Here is a 19,020-nt window from a genome sequence, read left to right on the forward strand (position 1 = left end):
GTGGCTCCCTTCTCCTTTCCAGTATGTACAGCGAGTGTATGATCAGTAACCACTGGGAAGCCTTACTTCCTTCTCAGAGGGTGCCCTGGCCCAGAGAAGAGCCCCTTCCTTACAAACAGAGGGCCGTTTCACACCTCAGATAGGATTTCTGTTAGCAAGATTGTGTCTCTTGCAGTGGATAAAGGCCAGTATTCCCAGATCAAGCAAGGGATTACCTAAGGCAGGAGCCATGTCTCCTGCCCAAATGATGCTCCACATAGTGAAGACTAAACGTCTTTTACTGAACATTGGTGATACTCATAACCATGCCCTGAGTGCTGCCCAGAATTATTTGCGATGTTATTTGCACACATGTGTGCACACATAAGAAGAAATACGTGGCTGAGCTCTGTAGCCGCTCATCGTCAGGCCACGCCTCCCGGGACAGACTCCAGTGGTGATGGGCGGCCTGTCCTCCCTCTAGTAGAGGCTGTGCTGGGCACAGTAGTGTGCGCACAGCTGCCGGTGGAACTGCAGGTGATAGTCCTTCACCAGTTTGCCCAAGATGTACAGGAACTCATCAAAGCAGATCTGGTTGTCCTTGTTTTTGTCAGCCGCCCGGAACAGCTCTGTGATGTAGTATGACTGTCTGCGACCCTGATGAGCACAAAGAGGATCAATGCCCACTGAGCACCCAGTTTACCTGTCCTCCAGACCCCTCCTCCTGCTGGACATGGAGAGATCCCAGCAGCAGGGCCCCCTGCACAAGGAGCATTCAGGAAACAAGCCCTCACACAGTGTCCGTGGCAAGACTACTACATGCTGAAGAGGCGCAGGTGTCGGTGGACACCTTGGGCACCGGACCTAGAGTGCATGGGCGTGAACAAGAGACCAAACCCGGCCCTCTCACAGGAGAACTGTGAGCAGTTCCGGAACAGCACTCAGTAGCCTACACACACACTCAGTGGCTGTGTCTTGTCTTCCCAGCTGCACTGCAAGCTCTCTCCTTAGAGAGACACCTGTGGAGGCTTCCTGAAGGCAAGACACTGCCTCCTTTCTCCACACCAAGAGCTCCTTAAAGAAAGAGAGGGTCCACCTGTGTGCATGCACACACACACACACACACACACACACACACACACACACATCTCCCGTGCGACTGCAGGACCATCTTCAAGCAGAGCATATCTCTGCGTGCAGTGCTACCTGCCTAAGCACAGTTTATGAAACTCTACCTGGTTCACCTCCAGAGTACAGGAAGCAGGGAAGGATCGAGAAATGACTGCTGGAGCTGTCCAGGATGTCCAAGCAGAGGAGCCAAAGCTAAAGATCAGAATGGCTCAGAAAGGGACTGAGGTGGGGAGACGTGGAGACGAGCATGAGGAAAGTTGGGGTTCTTGCTTTGAGAGAAGATGCAACAGATGGAGACAGGTGGGCACGGGCAGAGAACTAGGGAGTGGCAGGAAAAGCAGGTTTCGGCAAGGTTTTCCTGGTGTACGAGGGCACACTCAAGTGCAGAATGGAACATCCAGGAAGAATTTGAGGGAAGGTAATGCAACTGCAAGTAGCTGCAGACCTAGAGGGTAGTCGTTCACCCCTGTGGGAGGGCCAGCAGCTTCTCCCCCTGTGGCAACCCCACCGTCCTATACCCCCATCACATCCGTGAAGCTTCCTAAGCAGAGGAGACCAGAGCCCTCATCAACGCCCATGCTTACCAAGTCTGCCAGCTATGCCCCTATGTCTGTTCCCAAGAGCCCTGCAGCAAAGGCAGAACACGGGCTCCATGATTGCAGGCCTAGGCAATCCAGGACAGCTGCCAAGGAGTTCTCCCCAGAAGGGAAAGGAGCTCCCAAAAACAATTAGCAAGCAACTTCCACCATAGCTGTCTTCTGGGCTCTCCAAGGAACATTCCAGAGAGAATGAGGTTGTCTTTTACGTTCTTTCCCAAAAGGAGGCAAGCGAGGAAGATATTTTACAGGAATGAGTTGCGTCCCACGTCCTCTAGAGATGGCAGGCCAGCGAGGCTGGGACACACAGAGTTTAGAAGACAGCATCGGACGTTGCTTCAGGGCCACAGTCCCTAAGAATCACAGTAGCTGGGAGTTGGACTGATGACAGACTGGCTGAGCAGGCTCTGTAAGCCAGGATCTGGGGCTGGCCCCATCCCACTTTAAGAAGCCCAAACCTTGAGAAGTGGGGGAGGTTATAGTTCCCAGGCCCACCAGACTAGGGCAGCCTCCACAGCCTAAATTACCCACTCCAGGCTCATGGCAGCAGCACTGGCGAAGGGATTTAGGCTCCAAGGGCTCACAGAGAGAGGCAGTGTCACTGAGTAAAGAGACTTGAGAACAGAGAACTTTGAGCCTATGCTCACGGGATGCAGGAGACAGCAGGAACAGCAGGTGTGGTGTGGAGCGTCAGGACTAAAGTGAAACCAAGCAGGTGACCTCAGAGGAGGGATGGACAGGAAGTAAAGCAAACCTGTGCCTGCACACCCTCCCTGGAAGGAGAACCTCTTCCTTCCAGGAGGTTCTCGTGGGAGTCAGCTCCTTCCAGCACCTCACCACTCACTTCCAACCCCACCAACAGCACGTTCTGAGCACTTCGGTCCTCTCTTCATCTCCCACTCCAACCCCAGACCTGACGTACCAAGGTGTTCATGAAGCGAGGCACACTATCCAGGAGCAGGGCTTTCAACTCCTCCAGGGACAAGGTCTCCATGTCCCCTTCCCGGGATGCATAATGGTGGAAGCAGTGTATGATTTGGAAGAGGGAGTCCTCCACTGGTGTGTCTGGCATGACTGCTGGGCCCAGCGGGGTACGATCAAATCCGCAGAGCAGAGGAGGCGGCACCGGGATGGTGGGAAGTCTGTGAGGAGGGAGCAAGACCTGATCTGCAGAAGGCCCTGACAGGATGGATTCTTCTTCCTGGAAGCATCTGCCCTCCTGCCCACTTTCCTATGCTGTCAGAGAGGGGGCTTCCTCATGCTTTCACTGGCCCCATGTGAACTTGGCTCAGTGTCCCTGCCCTCAATAGACTTCCCTGCCAGATCTCACCCTATGCTGTGCTCAAGGACCTCCTGGGTTCAGAAGTGGCCTCCTACCCCCTAATAGTCAGGAACAGAACAAACAAAAGATGGTTTGAGGCAAGGTGCTGCTTTTGTTGTTGACAGCAATAGTGTTGACATCCTTGACAAGGCAAGATCCCTTCCCCTGCAGTAAACTACTTTATGGGACTAACAGAACCCTAAAAGAATTATACTGCACAGGAGACTTAGGCTGGTGTTGTGTCACTCATGAGTTTTCTTTCTAACTGGAGCACACAGACAGCATAGGCTTTGACACCTTTGTCCCCACCACCATCTGGCACGTGATCTCTAGGCACTGATACCCCCCTCCCAGAAAGGTCTCTGTGATCCCGGGGCCTTCTCTCTCACAGCTCTATGTACTGTCCATCTGACGCCCATGACCTCTTACTCCAAATTTCCTACAGAAGCAGAGGTAATAGAGAGCTGCTGCCCTCCCTGTATCCTGTGTAAACAACAATCATAACAGCCCCACAAGCCCAGCTAGATCACAGGCAAAGCATCTTGTACGCTATCCCACTTAATTCACACAGGGCCCTGAGGAGTTGAGCATCACGACCCCAATCTCCTAAAGGGAAAATGACATCCAAAGAGGTCAGAGAATTTGCCAGGATTGCACAATCCTAGATTTGCACTCAAATCTTAGTGTCTGTGGACAAGCCCAAAGACATGCTTGTCCTCTGGGATCCTAAGCTACACTGGGGCCACAGTTGCATCATGCTGTGCTCGCCACACCGCGCGTGTTCTCTGCAACAGGCAAGCCGAGGATCTCTGCTCTCCAGGAGCTGCACACACCCAGCACAGCCCACACCACCCCCGAGATGCCCTGGAAGATGAACTGACCTGTTGCCCTCAGTGACAGGCTACTCAACATGCACAGCTTAGCCTCTGCATGATCCTGGAAGTCAGACCAAGGGCAGCCTTCTGAGCGGGGGAACTCCCAGCATGCTGGACATCCTGCCCATTCCTGGTCCACTCACTTATGACAGCCAGTGTGTGAGTCTCCGCAGGTTCTTCTACAGCAGGATCAAACCTTAACTGCATTCCTGGGATGACATCATCACACTCCTTACTAAGATGAACTCAGCTGGTTTTAGGGACCTACCTCCAGGATCTGAAACACCTCAGAGTCACAAAACATCTCATCATCCATCCACAACCTCCCATCAGAGCTCACCCCCACCCCACCCCCGACGTACGCACCAGCTCCAAGGCCACACTTAAAAACATCTCCCTTGGACGCCCTCCCTCAATTAGTAAACCTGCAAAGTCTACAGTAATGAATCACACTCATCCAGTCACTCAACAATATTTCATGAGTGCTTGCAGCATGCTAGGCCCTCTGCTAGGCAATATGAATAAGACTGGGCCAGCTAGCTCAAGGGGTGGGACTAACAGTTATACATGGGTACCATGTACTCTGGGCAACTAGAGGACAGTCTGGGCATCCAACAAGGGCTACCTTCTCCCAGAAAAATTGAGGAAGACTTACTTAGAGAGGTACTATTTGAGTGGTGTCTTGAAGAGAATTTTTTAAGTTGCTCCATAGGATGGAGAAGCTCTAGGCAGAGGGGACCGCCTGAGCAAACACTATAAGGTATGGAGTCATACAACCTTCCCTGTCCATGAGTACTTGGAAGAACAAAGCTCCGAGCAGCAGGCAGAGAAGGTGAAAGCCCTGTGCACCTAGCCTTGCTGAAACCTGACTTTCTGTGTGGAAAGAGCTAAGAAGTTGCTTTAGTGACCTGGGTGATGATGGAGGTCACAGAAAAGAACTAGGACCAGTTTTGACCATTATGAAATAGCCAACTGCATCCTGGAAGTAACTCTGCTGAGAAGCCAAGGCCTTAGAGCTGGCCTCTGCACAAACGCCACTTAACTATCCAGGGGCAAGCTAACCCTCCTCTCCATCTCATCCCGTGTGAGCCTTCCCTCAATGGCCCCTTCTACACGACCATCTCAACCTTGTAGCAACCTGGGACCACACAAGCTGATGAGTGTTTCTCCCAGGAGGTGGCGCCAAAGAACAAGTAACTGATTCAGAGTCTGCATCTCAGAAGGTTCCACAGAAACTTCAAGCTCTACTATAGAGCTATAGTACTGAAAACAACTTGGCATTGGCACAAAAATAGACGAATGAAATCAAATTGAAACTCCTGATATTAGCCCACACACCTACGAACACCTGATTTTTGACAAAGAAACTAAAATTATACAATGGAAAAAAAGACAGAATCTTCAACAAAGGGTGCTGGCATAACTGGATGCTGGCATGTAGAAGACTATATTTAGATCCATGTCTATCACCATGCACAAAATTTAAGTTCAGATGGATCAAAGACCTCAACATAAACCTAGCCACACTGAACCTCTGAGAAGAGAAAGTGAGAGGTACCCTTGAATGAATTGCTACAGGAGACAGCTTCCTGAACATAACACCAGTAGCACAGACACTGAGATTGACAATTGATAAATGGAACCTCCTAAAACTGAGAAGCTTCTGTAAGGTAAAGGACATAGTCAACAAGACAAAACAGCAGCCCACAGAATGGGAAAAAGATCTTCACCAACCCCACATCTGACAGAGGCCTGATCTCCAAAATATACAAAACTCAAGAAGCAAGTTTCCAAAACACCAAAGAATCCAATAAAAAATGGGGTACAGAACTAAATAGAGCATTCTCAATAAAGGAGTCTAAAACTTGACACTTTGAAGCTGCAGGAACACATGGGGGAAACACTAGGAGAGGACATTCTGGAAAGGACTCCAGTAGCTCAGGAAATAATAGCAAGAAGCACTATTCACAATAGCCAAATACAAAGAATCAGCCTGGACACCCATCAATGGCTAGAGATGGATGAGTGGACCAAGAAAATGTGGCCTATAGGGCTGGAGTGATGGTTCAGCCATTAAGGGCTAGGCTCACAACCAAGAAGACAAAATGTGGCCTATATCCTCAGTGGAGTCTTGTTTAGCCTCAGTGAAGAAGGAAAATATGTCATTTGCAGAAAAATGGATATCTCAGGAGACCATTGTGCTAATAAAATAATCTAGATTCAGAAAGACAAATGATGCAAGTGTCCTTTCATATGTAGAGGGCATGCACATAGAGAGGGATTGATATTTGTTGGAGGAGTGATACTGATGCAGGTTGGCAGAAATGATCAGGAAAGAGTGTTCGAAAAGTACAATGACATGCATGCATAAAAACGTCATCATTAAATTCGTTAGCTTGCATATTAATTTTAAAATTAAGAAAAAGAAACCCTTGTATGCCAAAAAACCCACCTAACTGCATAATGTCCATGGTATAGAAACAATAACATTCAACTATTTCTATTTTAATTTTCATTCAAATTACTTATAGCCTATTTACACAAAGTAATATTCCGATCATATGGAGAAGTGGAGAAAAAGAAACAGAGGCCGTGCCGGGAGGTGGTGGTGCACGCCTTTAAACCCAGCACTCAGGAGGCAGAGGCCGAGGATCTCTGTGAGTTCAAGACTAGCCTAGTCTACAAGAGCTAGTTCCAGGACAGCATTCAAAGCCACAGAGAAACCTTGTCTCGAAAAAGCAAAACAAGAAAAAAGAAGCAGAAGCCCTTGGTTTCGATAGAGATCATCTGGAGAGAAAGTTGGAGGAATAAAGTGAATTAAGACAGTGGGCCCCACCTAGGGAGAAGAGAGCACCATAGCTCAACGGAGGCCCGACATGCCTGAAGGCATGGTCACCAAATGAACCCTGAACTCTTCTTGTGCCGCATGGGGAATGTCAGACTCAGAGTAATGGGAAAGGCCCCATTTCAGTCGTTCATCTCCCTTTCCTCCCACCAACTTCCCAATTACCACTGACCAGCCGCTCCTTCATCCCCTACCTGCGTTAGCCTTTTCTGCATGGTGGGGGCACATCAGATTTAGTAGCATGACAGCCAACTCCTACACAGGCTGTTTTGCATAAACTACCTAATCCCCTACTACAGACTCACTCCTCAGTGGTCCTTCCATCGCTGAATCCAGACAGCAGAGAGCAGGAGGAGAGTGGCACGTGTTGACGTCCCCTCTTCAAGAGAACCTCATGAGCATTTGGCCATATGGTGCACTGAGGTGACCCTGCCTCTCCCTGGACTGTGGGTTCCCAGGGGCGGTTGCTGATGAGAGAGCTTCACCTGAGAGAACAGGAATCTGGAAGTAGGATTTTCTGCTGTTTGCTGAGCAAACTGGTGAAGTTTGCTTAACTCTGCACATGTCAGGGACTCTTTAGCTAAAATGAAAACACAGCCTAGCTGTTAGGATTATGAGAATTAAAGAGGAATGAAGGTAAGATGGGACTCTTGATGTATGGCTCATCAAACATTAACTGTGGGGTTGTGACTAGCTGTCAAGACAAATATCAAGAAATCTGTAGAAGGTCAAGTAAATGACCAAACAAAACCGTGCTGCCTCACAGCTTCAAAAATCCTAGCAACTCAGTGTTTCTCTCCCATTTGCCCATCTACTGGCCATCCAAAGGCCAAATTGAGTTGGGACAAGAGCCTTCTGCTCTTGAAGGTGCAGAACCTGGTCACTGGAAATGCTGAGACAGTGTGGAAAGTAAGTCTTACCCACAGGAAGTAGAGCAAGGCTGCGGGAAGCTGACTGCCTTGGTGGCCCTATGGTTCCCAGGCCCCTGACAAGGTCCAGCCTTATAAAGGGGCTTTCTCTGTCCAGGTGCACACATCTCGTCTGTCCTCTCCGTAGAACCTTCCTTGGCTCTGGTAAGTCAGTCAGCAATTGCCTCTTGTATCTTGGGACTGCTTGTATCTTGTATCCTGCTACCTGCAGGATAGGAAGCATCATGGGACCTGAGGCTAACCACAGCCCTGTCATCAACAGGCCAGAAAGCAGAGAGAAAGGCAATGCCAATGAGCCCTATAAACAGACGATCTGACCCAACAGCATAGAAAGCAAGACAGTTGTTTCTGTTGAGCTGATGCCTACTGTAGTCATCAATCCTTGTTTCCTCATTCCCAGGGTGCTCCAGGGATTGCTCTGAAGAGTCCAGGACTGGGCTTTGATATCCACTCACAGCCTTACTCATATAGCTGCGCTTGGAGCAAACACACTATTTCATGAAGAACTTAGAAGGGGTGATGATGAGGCCCTCGGGTGTCTGTCTCTGATACAGGATGGTCAGCGGTCACTACCCTCTTTGCCCCACTCTAACCTTGACTCTGAAGCTGAATGAGGTAGTTTTGATGCTTCTTAAAGAGGGGTCTACCAAATATTTGGTACGGCTGGGTACACTGTCTTAGGGTTCAACCGTGTTTTTTGTATGTTAACCCCCCAGTTCTGCCTGCTTCTATATACTGCTTATTGTCCACACTGCTAGACTTTGATCTACCTATATTGTCCTCTTAGTTTCTGAGTAGATCGTGGGAGCCCACAGTGCACTATTTCCATCTTAACTTAAGGGCAGAGAGTTCAAACTTACTCTTGCTCCTCCAAGTCAAATAACAGGATGTTAGGCCAAAGGCATGGTTACTAGATTATGTAAGAACTGAGGTAATTGCTCCTGCTTGTTCCTTGTATCATGGTAAGGAAGTCTTTTGCTCTCCCCTTTTGCTTCAGGTATAAAGGGCTATGAGAAATAAATTCGGGCCATCTGCAGTATTCACTGAGAGCCCTCTGGATGCTATCTTCTGTCTTTTGTCTATTCCTTTTATCAATCCTCACTCCCCTTTGCAGGCATGTTCGACAGGTCAACTGGGTTGGTCCTGAAAGTAGATAAACAAATGTTCCAGACATGCTCCTACCTTCCTCTTTTCGAACAATAGTTGTTCATCACATTGAAAGCAATGAGGTCCTTCTTCCTTCCCTCAGTCCTCAGGCACTTAGTCACACATGAGGAAGAGGGAGACAGGACCATCGTCGTTGTTCCCTACAGACTTTTGAAAGTAAAAATGAACAACACTAAAGCTAAGAAGTCCATGATGTGCATAATCAACATGTTCCATGAATACAGGGAAAGTGGTGACATGATCAACAAGTCAGGTTTGATGAAGACTGAGTGGGAATTTCCTCAACTATTCAATGTCTTCGAGAATGAAGGTCTGACTTCACAGTCTTGTTTGAGTTCTGCTATGGACAAATATTCATTGTGCTCTGTGATTTGCAGAAGTCAACCTTATTCTCTAGTTCTCAATGTTCACGTCTGCAAAGCAGAGTAAGTGGCATGACTTCGTATCTTGGATTAATACAGAGATCCTAAAGATGACAAAAGTGAGAAGGTATTGAACTGGGGAAGAGTTACGGGGACGTGATGGGTTAGGTAGAGAAATGCACTGCCTAGTCAGAGAGTGGACCTCCTTCTTGCTGTCAGTGACACTGCATGGGATGAAATGTCACTTACAGCCTCTGCCTCCTGAAGACTCTCTGTCACTGTATCTGATTTTTGTGGCGCAACACTGGTAATACCACCACTGATCAAATTTAACAGCCCTCTTCCAGTGGACAAAGTTCATTAACAAGGCCTCTTCACTGACACCCACATGCAGGGGGTCTGGATCAGCCTGGACTCTTGGAGGAGGGCCTAGGCCCTGCCCTGGATGAAAGGACAGACTCTGGAGATCCTCCATGGAGGGCCTCACCCTCCCTGGGGATCAGAGTGGGGATTGGGTGGGGAGCTGGGGGTCCTAGTGGGGGAGGCGGGGGAGGAAGGGAAGGAGAGGTAGCTAGGATTGACATGTGAAGCAAGCTTGTTTCTAACTTAAATTTAAAAAGGAAGAAAAAATTTAGAAAGCAAAGAAAATTTAAATTTTTTTAATTTTTAAAAAAAAGATAATTAACAAATCTAAGACAGACTCTAGATAACAAGAGCAGGGAATCCAGATGTAAGGAAAGGGATGTTCAACCACAATATTAGTCCTCCTGTAGGTCATGAGAGTGGATTTGACTAATATGGCTATCTAGGATGCAGTCCATTTCCTTACAGTCCCATGTGCTTCCATGTGAAGTTGTGAACTTTGTCCAAGAAGACAACCTTCCTTGATGGAGGACTGTTCTGTAAAGGGCAGAGTAACAATTGAACTTCCGGCTAGAAACTCCACATAAGGCCTCAAGAACAGTGAACCTCAAACAGAAGGCGGGGGGGGGAGAAGGAGGAGGAGAAGGAGAAGGAGGAGGAGAAGGAGAAGGAGAAGGAGAAGGAGAAGGAGAAGGAGAAGGAGAAGGAGAAGGAGAAGGAGAAGGAGAAGGAGAAGGAGAAGGAGAAGGAGAAGGAGAAGGAGAAGGAGAAGGAGAAGGAGAAGAAGAAGAAGAAGAAGAAGAAGAAGAAGAAGAAGAAGAAGAAGAAGAAGAAGAAGAAGAAGAAGAAGAAGAAGAAGAAGAAGAAGAAGAAGAAGAAGAAGAAGAAGAAGAAGAAGAAGAAGAAGAAGAAGAAGAAGAGAGGATTTGAAACAAGAAACAAGAAAACAAGACCCAGGCCTCTTTTGAGTCCCTGGCATGGATTTAAGACAAGTAGTACCAATACAGGTTGAGTAGTGTGGGGCGGAAGCTTCTAAGCCTTGGTGGCACACTGGAGGGGAAGCTGATGCAGAAGTCCCATTTAGAGCCAAGCACTCAACAGTCACTTATTCTCGGCTCTTTGATTATTATGAGTCTCTAGATTAACAAATGTTATGTGTTCTTCTTCATATGTGGATCCCAACCAGGAAGTTTTAGACTTGTTTAATTTTAGTTTCTGTATAGGCCAGAAGTCAGAAAGAGCTCAGAAGAGAAATCAAGAGTAAGAGACAGTAGAACATATTTGATATTAAAACTTTGACCATCCTTGATGGCAGCACTAATCTATGGATAAAAACGAAAATATTTAGAACTATCTTGTCAACATGAGCATCTAAAGAAACAGCAGAAGTAAGTTACCCACCAAGGCCAATGACCTACCCAACCATGAGCTTTTGAGCAGGTTTGCAACAATGGGCATAAGTTCTCCCCTGTGGAACAGGCTTCAAATCCAATTGAAAAGCAGTTAGTTATGCCCATAACAAGCATGCCGCTATTGTACCAATGGGCACACCTTGCCTGGTAGATTGGGATTCTAGCAGGCAGGGCCCGGTACCGGGCAAGACCACTGGTGTCTCTTCTCCCCCAGCACTCCGTGGCACCTTCCTGCACCATGGAAGCTAGTCGTCAAGGAGAAGCTTTCCTGGTAAGTTCATTCTTGATTTCTTCATGTGCTACAATGAAAGTGTATGGTGCCTTCAGCAATAGGGTTATACCAGCTAGTTATGATGAGTAACCAAGAGAATTGGAAGCAGTCTGTACTGTTTTTGAAGGCTTCTAAACCTACTTGACCAATAACTCACAGAGATATCACATGCCTGAGATTTTCATTTAATAATCCACGTCTTTTGATAGCGGCATCGTCTGCCCATGTGGAATACCTTTTTTTTTAATTACCTTGCAAAGCAGCAGATTTCAATAAGGCTTTTTTCATATACCCTCAGTTTTACTTAATTCTTCCTCCTCTCCTTTACCTATTATCTCTTTTGGGTATCATGTTGGCAATTCACCTTTGAAATTTCTAAAGAGAAGTTTATCTTAAAGCTCTCTCTCTCTTTCTCTTTCTCTCTCTCTCTGTCTCTGTCTCTCTCTGTGTGTGTGTGTGTGTGTGTGTGTGTGTGTGTGTGTGAGTGAATGCTAACATATGCCTATCTGTATGTATACAGGGTCACATGCATGTTTGCATGTGCAAGTGTTTGTGTACGAATGTTAAGAATGATGACAACTTTGGCTGCTGCTCCTCAGGATGTCTCTGTCTGCTTGTCTGTCTATCTCCTTTCTGATATAGGGCCTCTCAGTAGGCTGTAATTCACCAAGTAGGCTAGGCTGGTTGTCATGGTCCCCAGGGAAACACCTGTCTCTGTGTACCTAATATGGAATTACAAGTGCATGCCACCATACCTGGATTCTTTCTACATGCTTTCTGGGATTCAAATTCAGTCCCCTGGGGTATTTCCCCAGGCCTCACTCTTGAAATTTGATGTTAACCACACAGACCAGGCACTGAAAGATATTTCAGGAAGAGGTAGCCATTAGAAATACTGATATTAGAGAGTGAAATGCCAAACTGTGTTGGAGTTGGTGGTTGCAGGTTCTTCAAACAACAGGAATGGAGTAATTGGAGTGGTTAAGGGAGACCTGGGCAAGCAGAAGTCAGACAGTAGCTCTTGGGGGTCTTGGTGGCTCCCAACAGTGACTAGAACCCTTCATATGAAATCCAATTGATACTTTTTCTGCAAGTTACGTACTTTTGTTCTTCTTTGAGCACATACGCATGACTCGGTGGATGCATGCATCCGTGAGATGACAGCTTCTTCACCTGGTGCCAGGAGAATGGATAAACGAACCCAGATCTCTGTCTCCTCTCCCCTGCACAGTAATTAAATAAACCTAAGACCTCTGTCTCCTCTCCCCTGCACAGTAATTAAACGAATCTAGATCTCTGTTGCCTCTCTCCTCCACAGTAACAAATCAAAATGAGTCAAAGGCCTTCATGTAAGACTTGAAACTTTGAAACTGCTAGAGGAATACTCAGGGAAAATACTAGGCAAGAACTTACTGAAAAGACTCCAATAGCTCAGAAAATAACAGCAACAACTTAGAAATGGAGTTTTGTGGGATTTAAAAGCTTCTGTGCAGACAGAAAACAACTAGCAAATGAAGAAACAGCCTTTGGTTTGGGAGAAAACTGTTGCCATGTACACATTGGATAGGGAATTCATGTCTAGAACACATAAAGAATGAAAATTTAAACACTTCCGAATTAAATTATTAATTGATGAAGGGAGAAATGAATTGACAAGTTAGTTCTCCAATGAAAACACGTGGAAACAATGTTCAATATCCTTACCCACCAGGGGAATACAGATCAAGACTACATTGAGATTACATCTCATCCCAGCTAAAATGTCTGTCGTCAAGAATAAAAACAGCAACAAATACTGGCAAAGATGCTGAGGAAAATGACTCCTTAGAGGGATTGTCTTGGTGGAAAAGGAAATTAGCACAGTGCAGTGGTTGGAACAAGATACTCCCCATAGTCTCATGTATCTGACTACTTAGTTCACTTTCAATAGCACTGTTTGGGAAGGTATAGGAGGCGTGACCTCATTGGAAATATATCACTGGAGGGGGATTTGGAGAATTTAAAGACTCAGACCATTTTAAGTTTGTTCTCTCTGTTTCCTTCTTGGGATTCAAGATGTGAGCTCTGAGATGTTCCTGCCACCATATCTGCCACCTGCTGCTATGATGTCTCCACAATTTATGGACCTTAACCCTCTGGGACTGTAAGTCCAAATAAACTATTTACTCTATAAGTTGCCTTGGTCATGATGCTTTAACACAGCAATAGAAAAAAAAACTAATAAACACAGAAACCATGCAAATAAAAAATGGAAGTTCTTCAAAACACTACAAATAAAACTAAAGTATGATCTCAGCTATTTCATTTTGGGGTTTATGCCCTTTAAAAACAAAATTCAAGTCATATTGCAAGTTGGTGCAACCAAGCCCAGGGGGGTGAAATCGGGTGTTTATTGTGGCACTATTCATAACAGCCAACATATGAAATCAGCCATGACCAACGAATGGAGAAAATGTGATATGTATACACAGCACTCATTGGTTACCTACAGCTCTTCATCTAGGAGTGGGGCCTTGTAGAACATCCCCAATCCATGCTGGAATGTCAACTGCTGTCACCATTGTTCAGGTCTTATTTAGACAACCATATTGTTCAGATCCCATGGGTGTAGCTTCCCGGTCATAGATAGAAGACACTAGCTCATATTAGACACCCCATCCTTTGTATCTTACAATCAACCCCACCTCCTGTTCCATAATGTTCACTGAGCCTTAGGTGTAGGGGGTCTGTTATAGTCAGAACAATAGGGACTGGGAACTTCACATTCAAATGTTTTCTGCATTTTGATGAGTCATGTAAAAGGGACCATGGCAGGGAGGGCTGGGGAGGAGCACTAGAGAGAGAAATAGTAGAACATAGACATTATGAAAAGGGAAGTGAGAAAAACAGGGAGAGAGATTAACTGGGGTGGGGCAGGTGATACAGAGGATAGAAGTAGAGAAGAACTAAATAAAGCTAATGATGTTTGAAAAGTTCATTAGAGAATCATAATTTATGTTTACTAAAAATTACATATAATAATGCATATGTATACAGTTTAAGTGAAGTTATGCCACTTGGGGATTGTAAAGTTCCCTCAAGAGCCATAGACTAACAAAAACCTAGTATCAGGCCTGGGAGATCTTTTTAGTTGTTGTTAGTTAGGGAAACCCAAAAGACTCACTCCCATAGAAATATACGCTGTTTCCATTGTTCCTGGTTGCCTCCCAGAAATTGGAGGTAAGATCATCCTCATTAATTTTTAAGATAGATGTTCAAAAATTTAATTAATGATTTATTTGTTTCCATTTTCCATATTTCTTCTCCATCTTCTCTCCTCTTGTACTTTCCATTTTCTACTTAATCTTGACCATGGGTAGAGCAATTTCACAGGATAAAGACACATATGCAAAGAAGGGGAATAAAGAGCAATAGCAGAGCATTGGATCGAGGAGGGCCCTGAAGGGTGCCAAGCTGTGGGTTATGGTCTGGAAAGGACGTTCCTTGTGGGGAGAGGGAGGGGTGCTTTATGACTAGATGACAAAGGAACATCCCCATGGACAAATAGTTCATTCTTCATAATTTTCTTTGATACAGGGTTTCTCCATGTAGCCCTGGATGTCTTGGAACTCACTTTTCATATTTCTTGCAGGTGAGATGTAAAGGGATTTGGACTGCTAGTTTCCTAACTCTTCTGAGGAAAATGTTGACCTGATATGAACAGATGTGTTTTACTACTGTGGTAAGACAACTGAAACACAAACTTAAGGAAGAAGATTCGTTTAGACTTACTTGATTCATGGGTGTCAGCTGATGGCTGGTCCCATGGTTTGAATGAGAATGCCTCCCATAGGTTGATTTAGCTCAAAATTCTCACTCGTGCCCAGTCTCTCACTGAATCAGAAGCTCACTAGCCCAACTAGCCCAGCTGTCCAGTGAGCTCTTAGGATCTGCCTGTCTCCACGCCTACCCCAAAGCAGGGTTCCAGCCATGTGTGGCTTCTTATGCAGGTGCTAGAGATTCAAACTCAGTCCTCATGAGTGCAGAGCGATACTCTTACCCTCCTTGCTGTCTCCCCACGATCCTGACACTGGCTGCTGCAGTCTCTGTGGAAAGCTTTTGTCCCATTTGTATGCATGCAAGTCCTGGCAGGTGAGCATGGGTTATGCCCACTGAAACTTGTTCTCACACACCTCAGGTCTCTGCTACCTTTGCTTCCATCCCTGGAGTTTATAGCAGTCACCATTGGCCCAGCTGCCCTAAGTCCTCTGTCCCATTCTTCTTCCTGACAAACTCTACCTTCCATGACAACGGCTGAAATCACAGAAGGCTTGTTCCAAGCCACCCTGACACCTAGAAGTATTCCAGATAGGATCCAGTTCTGGCTAATGATGCAAAGAAGTCTTCTGGAGAACTTAGAGGGAGGTTGCTGCTTTGGCAAGAATATATATATATATGTATATATATATATATATATATCTTGCTCTGGATGTCATCATGGAAGGAGGAGTGTTTATGGCTTCTTGAGGGGAAAGGAAATACTTTCAAAGAAACTGGCATGATTGATTGACACAATCACCTACATCTGCAGCCTCTTGTATACAGACGGCTCTTTGTAGGAGATAAGCCTCTAATTGCTCAGTTTATAGCCCACCTTGAATAAGTTATTCTGATGTTTTACAACCAAAAAGGCCCCAGCTGGTACAAAGGTCCTCTTGTCTCCAGGCCAACAGTCGCAGCACACAATCTCCAAGTCCCTTCCTTGTTGCTGCCCAGAAATCAGACATCATCTGTAAGTGGGAAGAATGCAAGGGATCACTTAGGCTAACCCCAGCCTCCTGCTTAGATCTCTAAGGAAACAAGAGATTGAGTGAATATGTAGAAATTCAAACATGGGACCAAGTGAGATCCTGAAGGGAAGGCGAAGTAGTAAAAAGAAATAGCCAAATTTGGTGCCATGCACCAGTAATGCCAGCATTTGGGAGGTCTGGGCAGGAGGATCAAGAATGCAAGGCTATCCTTGACTACAGAGCAAGTTTAAGGCTAGCCTGGGCTACATAAAGCTGTGTCCCAGAGAGAGGGGGTGGGGAGGGAGGGAGGGAAGGAAGAAGATGGAGAGAGAAGGAGAGGGAGAAAGGAAGAGGGAAAGGGAGAAGGGAAAGAGTCAACCTGGTTTTTCCACTGACTGATGGTTAATTTCAATTGTCAACTTGATAAGACCAGGAATCATCTGAGAAGCAGGCCTCTGGCATTGGGTCATTATCATGATTTGGTTAATTGAGGTGAGAACACCTGTCCATTGTTCTGTACGCTGGGGTCCTACACTTAATAAAAAGAGGAAATCAATGAGCTGAACATTGGCATTTGTCACCCTCTGCTTCTGACTGAATGCTAGTGTTCCGCCCATTAACCAAACCGTAATAAGGGAGCAAAGGATTGTTTTGGCTCACAGTTTTCAAATATTGTCCGTTTTGGCAGGGATGTCCTGGTGGCTGCAGCCTGAGATGGCTGGTCAGCTGGGCAACTGCTTTTGTTAAGTATTTAATCAAAGCAGCAGCAAATGCAATGAGGACAATGTAGTATTGCTAAACTGCACAGCTGTGGTCACCTCACCCCAAACTACATTTCTTCATAAACTTGCTGCTTCCTGGCATATGGATTCTAGGTCCTCCCTTGTTTTCTTTTTTCTTTTCTTTTTTTTTTTTTTTAAGATGTATTATTTATTTTGTATTCAGTATTCTGTCTGCATGTATGCCTGCAGGCCAGAAGAGGGCACCAGATCCCATTGTAAATGGCTGTGAGCCACCAAGTGGTTGCTGTAAATTGAACTCAGGACCTCTGGAAGAGCAACCAGTGCTCTTAACCTCTGAGCCATCTCTCCAGCCCCCTCCCTTGTTTTCAATGCCTTCCTAGACTGTTAGGTCTCAAAGAAACTCATGACAAGTGGAAAACTGAGGTGCCTGCTAACATATCAAAGCAACCTCCAGGCACCAGGTCCTACCAGCAAAGCAAACACCTGTTACAGCTTCTCACCACAATGCCCACACTAGACTCTAGACTCTCCAGTCCTGTGCTTCCCCTCCCCAACTTCTTTTCCTACAAAGCAGCCACTTTGGCCAGAGCTCGCTCGGTGCCTCTCCCGGTCCCCTCTCTCTTCTCTTCCTCTCTTGCTCACTGCCCCCCCAAACACACACACACACACACACACACACACACACACACAAGGGCCTGGTTTATTCTGTTTGCCATATTCAGTCTGGACTATTCCAGATGCATCTGGTATTCTCTCATATCTACAAGAAAGGAGGGAAGAAAGAAAGAGGGGGGAGGAAGGGAGGGAGGGAGGGAAGGAGGGAGGGAGGGAGGGAGGGAGGGAGGGAGGGAGGAAGGAAGGAAGGAAGGAAGGAAGGAAGGAAGGAAGGAAGGAAGGAAGGAAGGAAGGAAGAGAAAAGCTTCTCCTCAACCATACCTAGGAGAGGTCGTGTCTTCATTTTCATAGCCCACCCCAACCATGTTCATGCCCACATTAGTGAGACACTCTGCTCCAGTCTGGTAGGTTTTGTTCCCTGAGTTTCAACAGGAGCCTCGATGTCCACCATTTCCTCCACTCCCACCCAACTCCAAGCCACCTCTCACGTATGACCAAAGTCTTCTCAAGATTCCCACAAGTGATGGGAGGCCTGGCATTCCCGGGCCCACCTCTGCCTCTGCAGCCTTACACACGGTCTTCTACCGTGTGAGAAACACCAGCCCTGGCACAGAGCAACACAAATGGGAAAAGTGCAAGCTGCTCACTGCCACCGATGCGCCTAAACGTTATGAAGGAAGAACCTCCGAAACGGTATTTCCATCGGGGGAATAACAAGACTTTCCCACGAGTAAAGAAAATTCAGAATATACTAGAAGAGGACATTCGCCGTCGAAACCAGACGCTGCGGAAGCTGGTGGCGGCCAAGGAAAACTCAGTCTTCCTTCCCAGAAGCCATGAAGGACAGGATCCTCAAGTTTGCTGCCGGAAGTCTGTGCAGACCCCGCCTGCCAAGGCCGGAAGTGAGGCGAGGAGGTCGGCTGTCTGCCCCACTGGCTTTTGAGAATACTGCCTTCCTTCCACCAAACTTTTCTCTGCCTGCACTCTCGGAGTTTCCTTCATCCAAATTAACATCTCGGAGTTTCCTTTATCCAAATTAACATCTTTTTTGTCTCCCTCCTCCATCCGTCATTTCTCACCTTTGAAATGGCACTGCTGCCCAGGCTGGTTATTCTTGACAATGACCGTGAACTTCGGTCAGCCCTTTTTTCTTTAAGACTGACGCCCTACCTCTCAACGACTGCTCCCACAAGGCCAGGAGATACATTATATTCTTTCATTATATTCTTCACATTACAACCCGTTACACCCAAGAGTGAAGAAAGAATCAATACTGGGTCACCCTGTCCTAGCCAGAAAGAAGCTCTGTGATGCCCAGTCCTGAGCAGTTTATCAGCAGTTTCTGTGGCCAGCTGAGGAGATACCAGTGGAATAAAGCCAACCAAGTCCCAGCAGCGCCAAGCAAGGATGAAAACCCTAGTGGACCTCAGCTAGGACAGCCTGGCCTCCCAGAACACAGGAGGGTAGGGCCACACCCGCTCTGACCTGCACTGAGGCAAAGGATACACTCCCAAGTTGTGTCTAACTTTCCTGGAATTTCATCCCACTAGAAAAGAGCAGAACAGGCCTGGCAGTGGTGGCATGCACCTTTAATCCCAGCACTCAGGAGGCAGAGGCAGGAGAATCTCTGTGAGTTCGAACT

The 19,020-nt window shown here is 46.6% G+C and overlaps 1 protein-coding gene and 1 long non-coding RNA gene across 4 annotated transcripts; both read right to left on the reverse strand.

The window, feature by feature from the left end:
* Nucleotides 1-295: 295 nt before the first annotated feature.
* On the reverse strand, nucleotides 296-2,841 carry LOC101830721 (protein S100-A15A). The gene is made up of 2 exons (XM_005080241.4): nucleotides 2,629-2,841; nucleotides 296-636 (listed from the first exon to the last, which is right to left on the reverse strand). The coding sequence occupies exons 1-2, from the start codon at nucleotides 2,776-2,778 to the stop codon at nucleotides 460-462; spliced, it is 327 nt and encodes a 108-aa protein (XP_005080298.1). The 5' UTR covers nucleotides 2,779-2,841; the 3' UTR covers nucleotides 296-459.
* A 7,014-nt stretch (nucleotides 2,842-9,855) lies between these two features.
* On the reverse strand, nucleotides 9,856-18,249 carry LOC121142223. Of its 3 annotated transcripts, XR_005879199.1 has the most exons (5): nucleotides 17,930-18,249; nucleotides 15,885-16,020; nucleotides 12,354-12,474; nucleotides 12,007-12,108; nucleotides 9,856-10,105 (listed from the first exon to the last, which is right to left on the reverse strand). It is a non-coding gene; the product is annotated as an uncharacterized LOC121142223 (long non-coding RNA). The 3 variants fall into 3 exon arrangements; XR_005879200.1 differs by lacking the exon at nucleotides 12,007-12,108; XR_005879201.1 differs by lacking the exons at nucleotides 12,007-12,108; nucleotides 12,354-12,474.
* Between the last annotated feature and the right edge of the window lie 771 nt (nucleotides 18,250-19,020).

Source organism: Mesocricetus auratus, unplaced genomic scaffold (genome assembly GCF_017639785.1).
Source record: "Mesocricetus auratus isolate SY011 unplaced genomic scaffold, BCM_Maur_2.0 Super-Scaffold_100009, whole genome shotgun sequence".
NCBI classification, from domain to species: domain Eukaryota; kingdom Metazoa; phylum Chordata; class Mammalia; order Rodentia; family Cricetidae; genus Mesocricetus; species Mesocricetus auratus.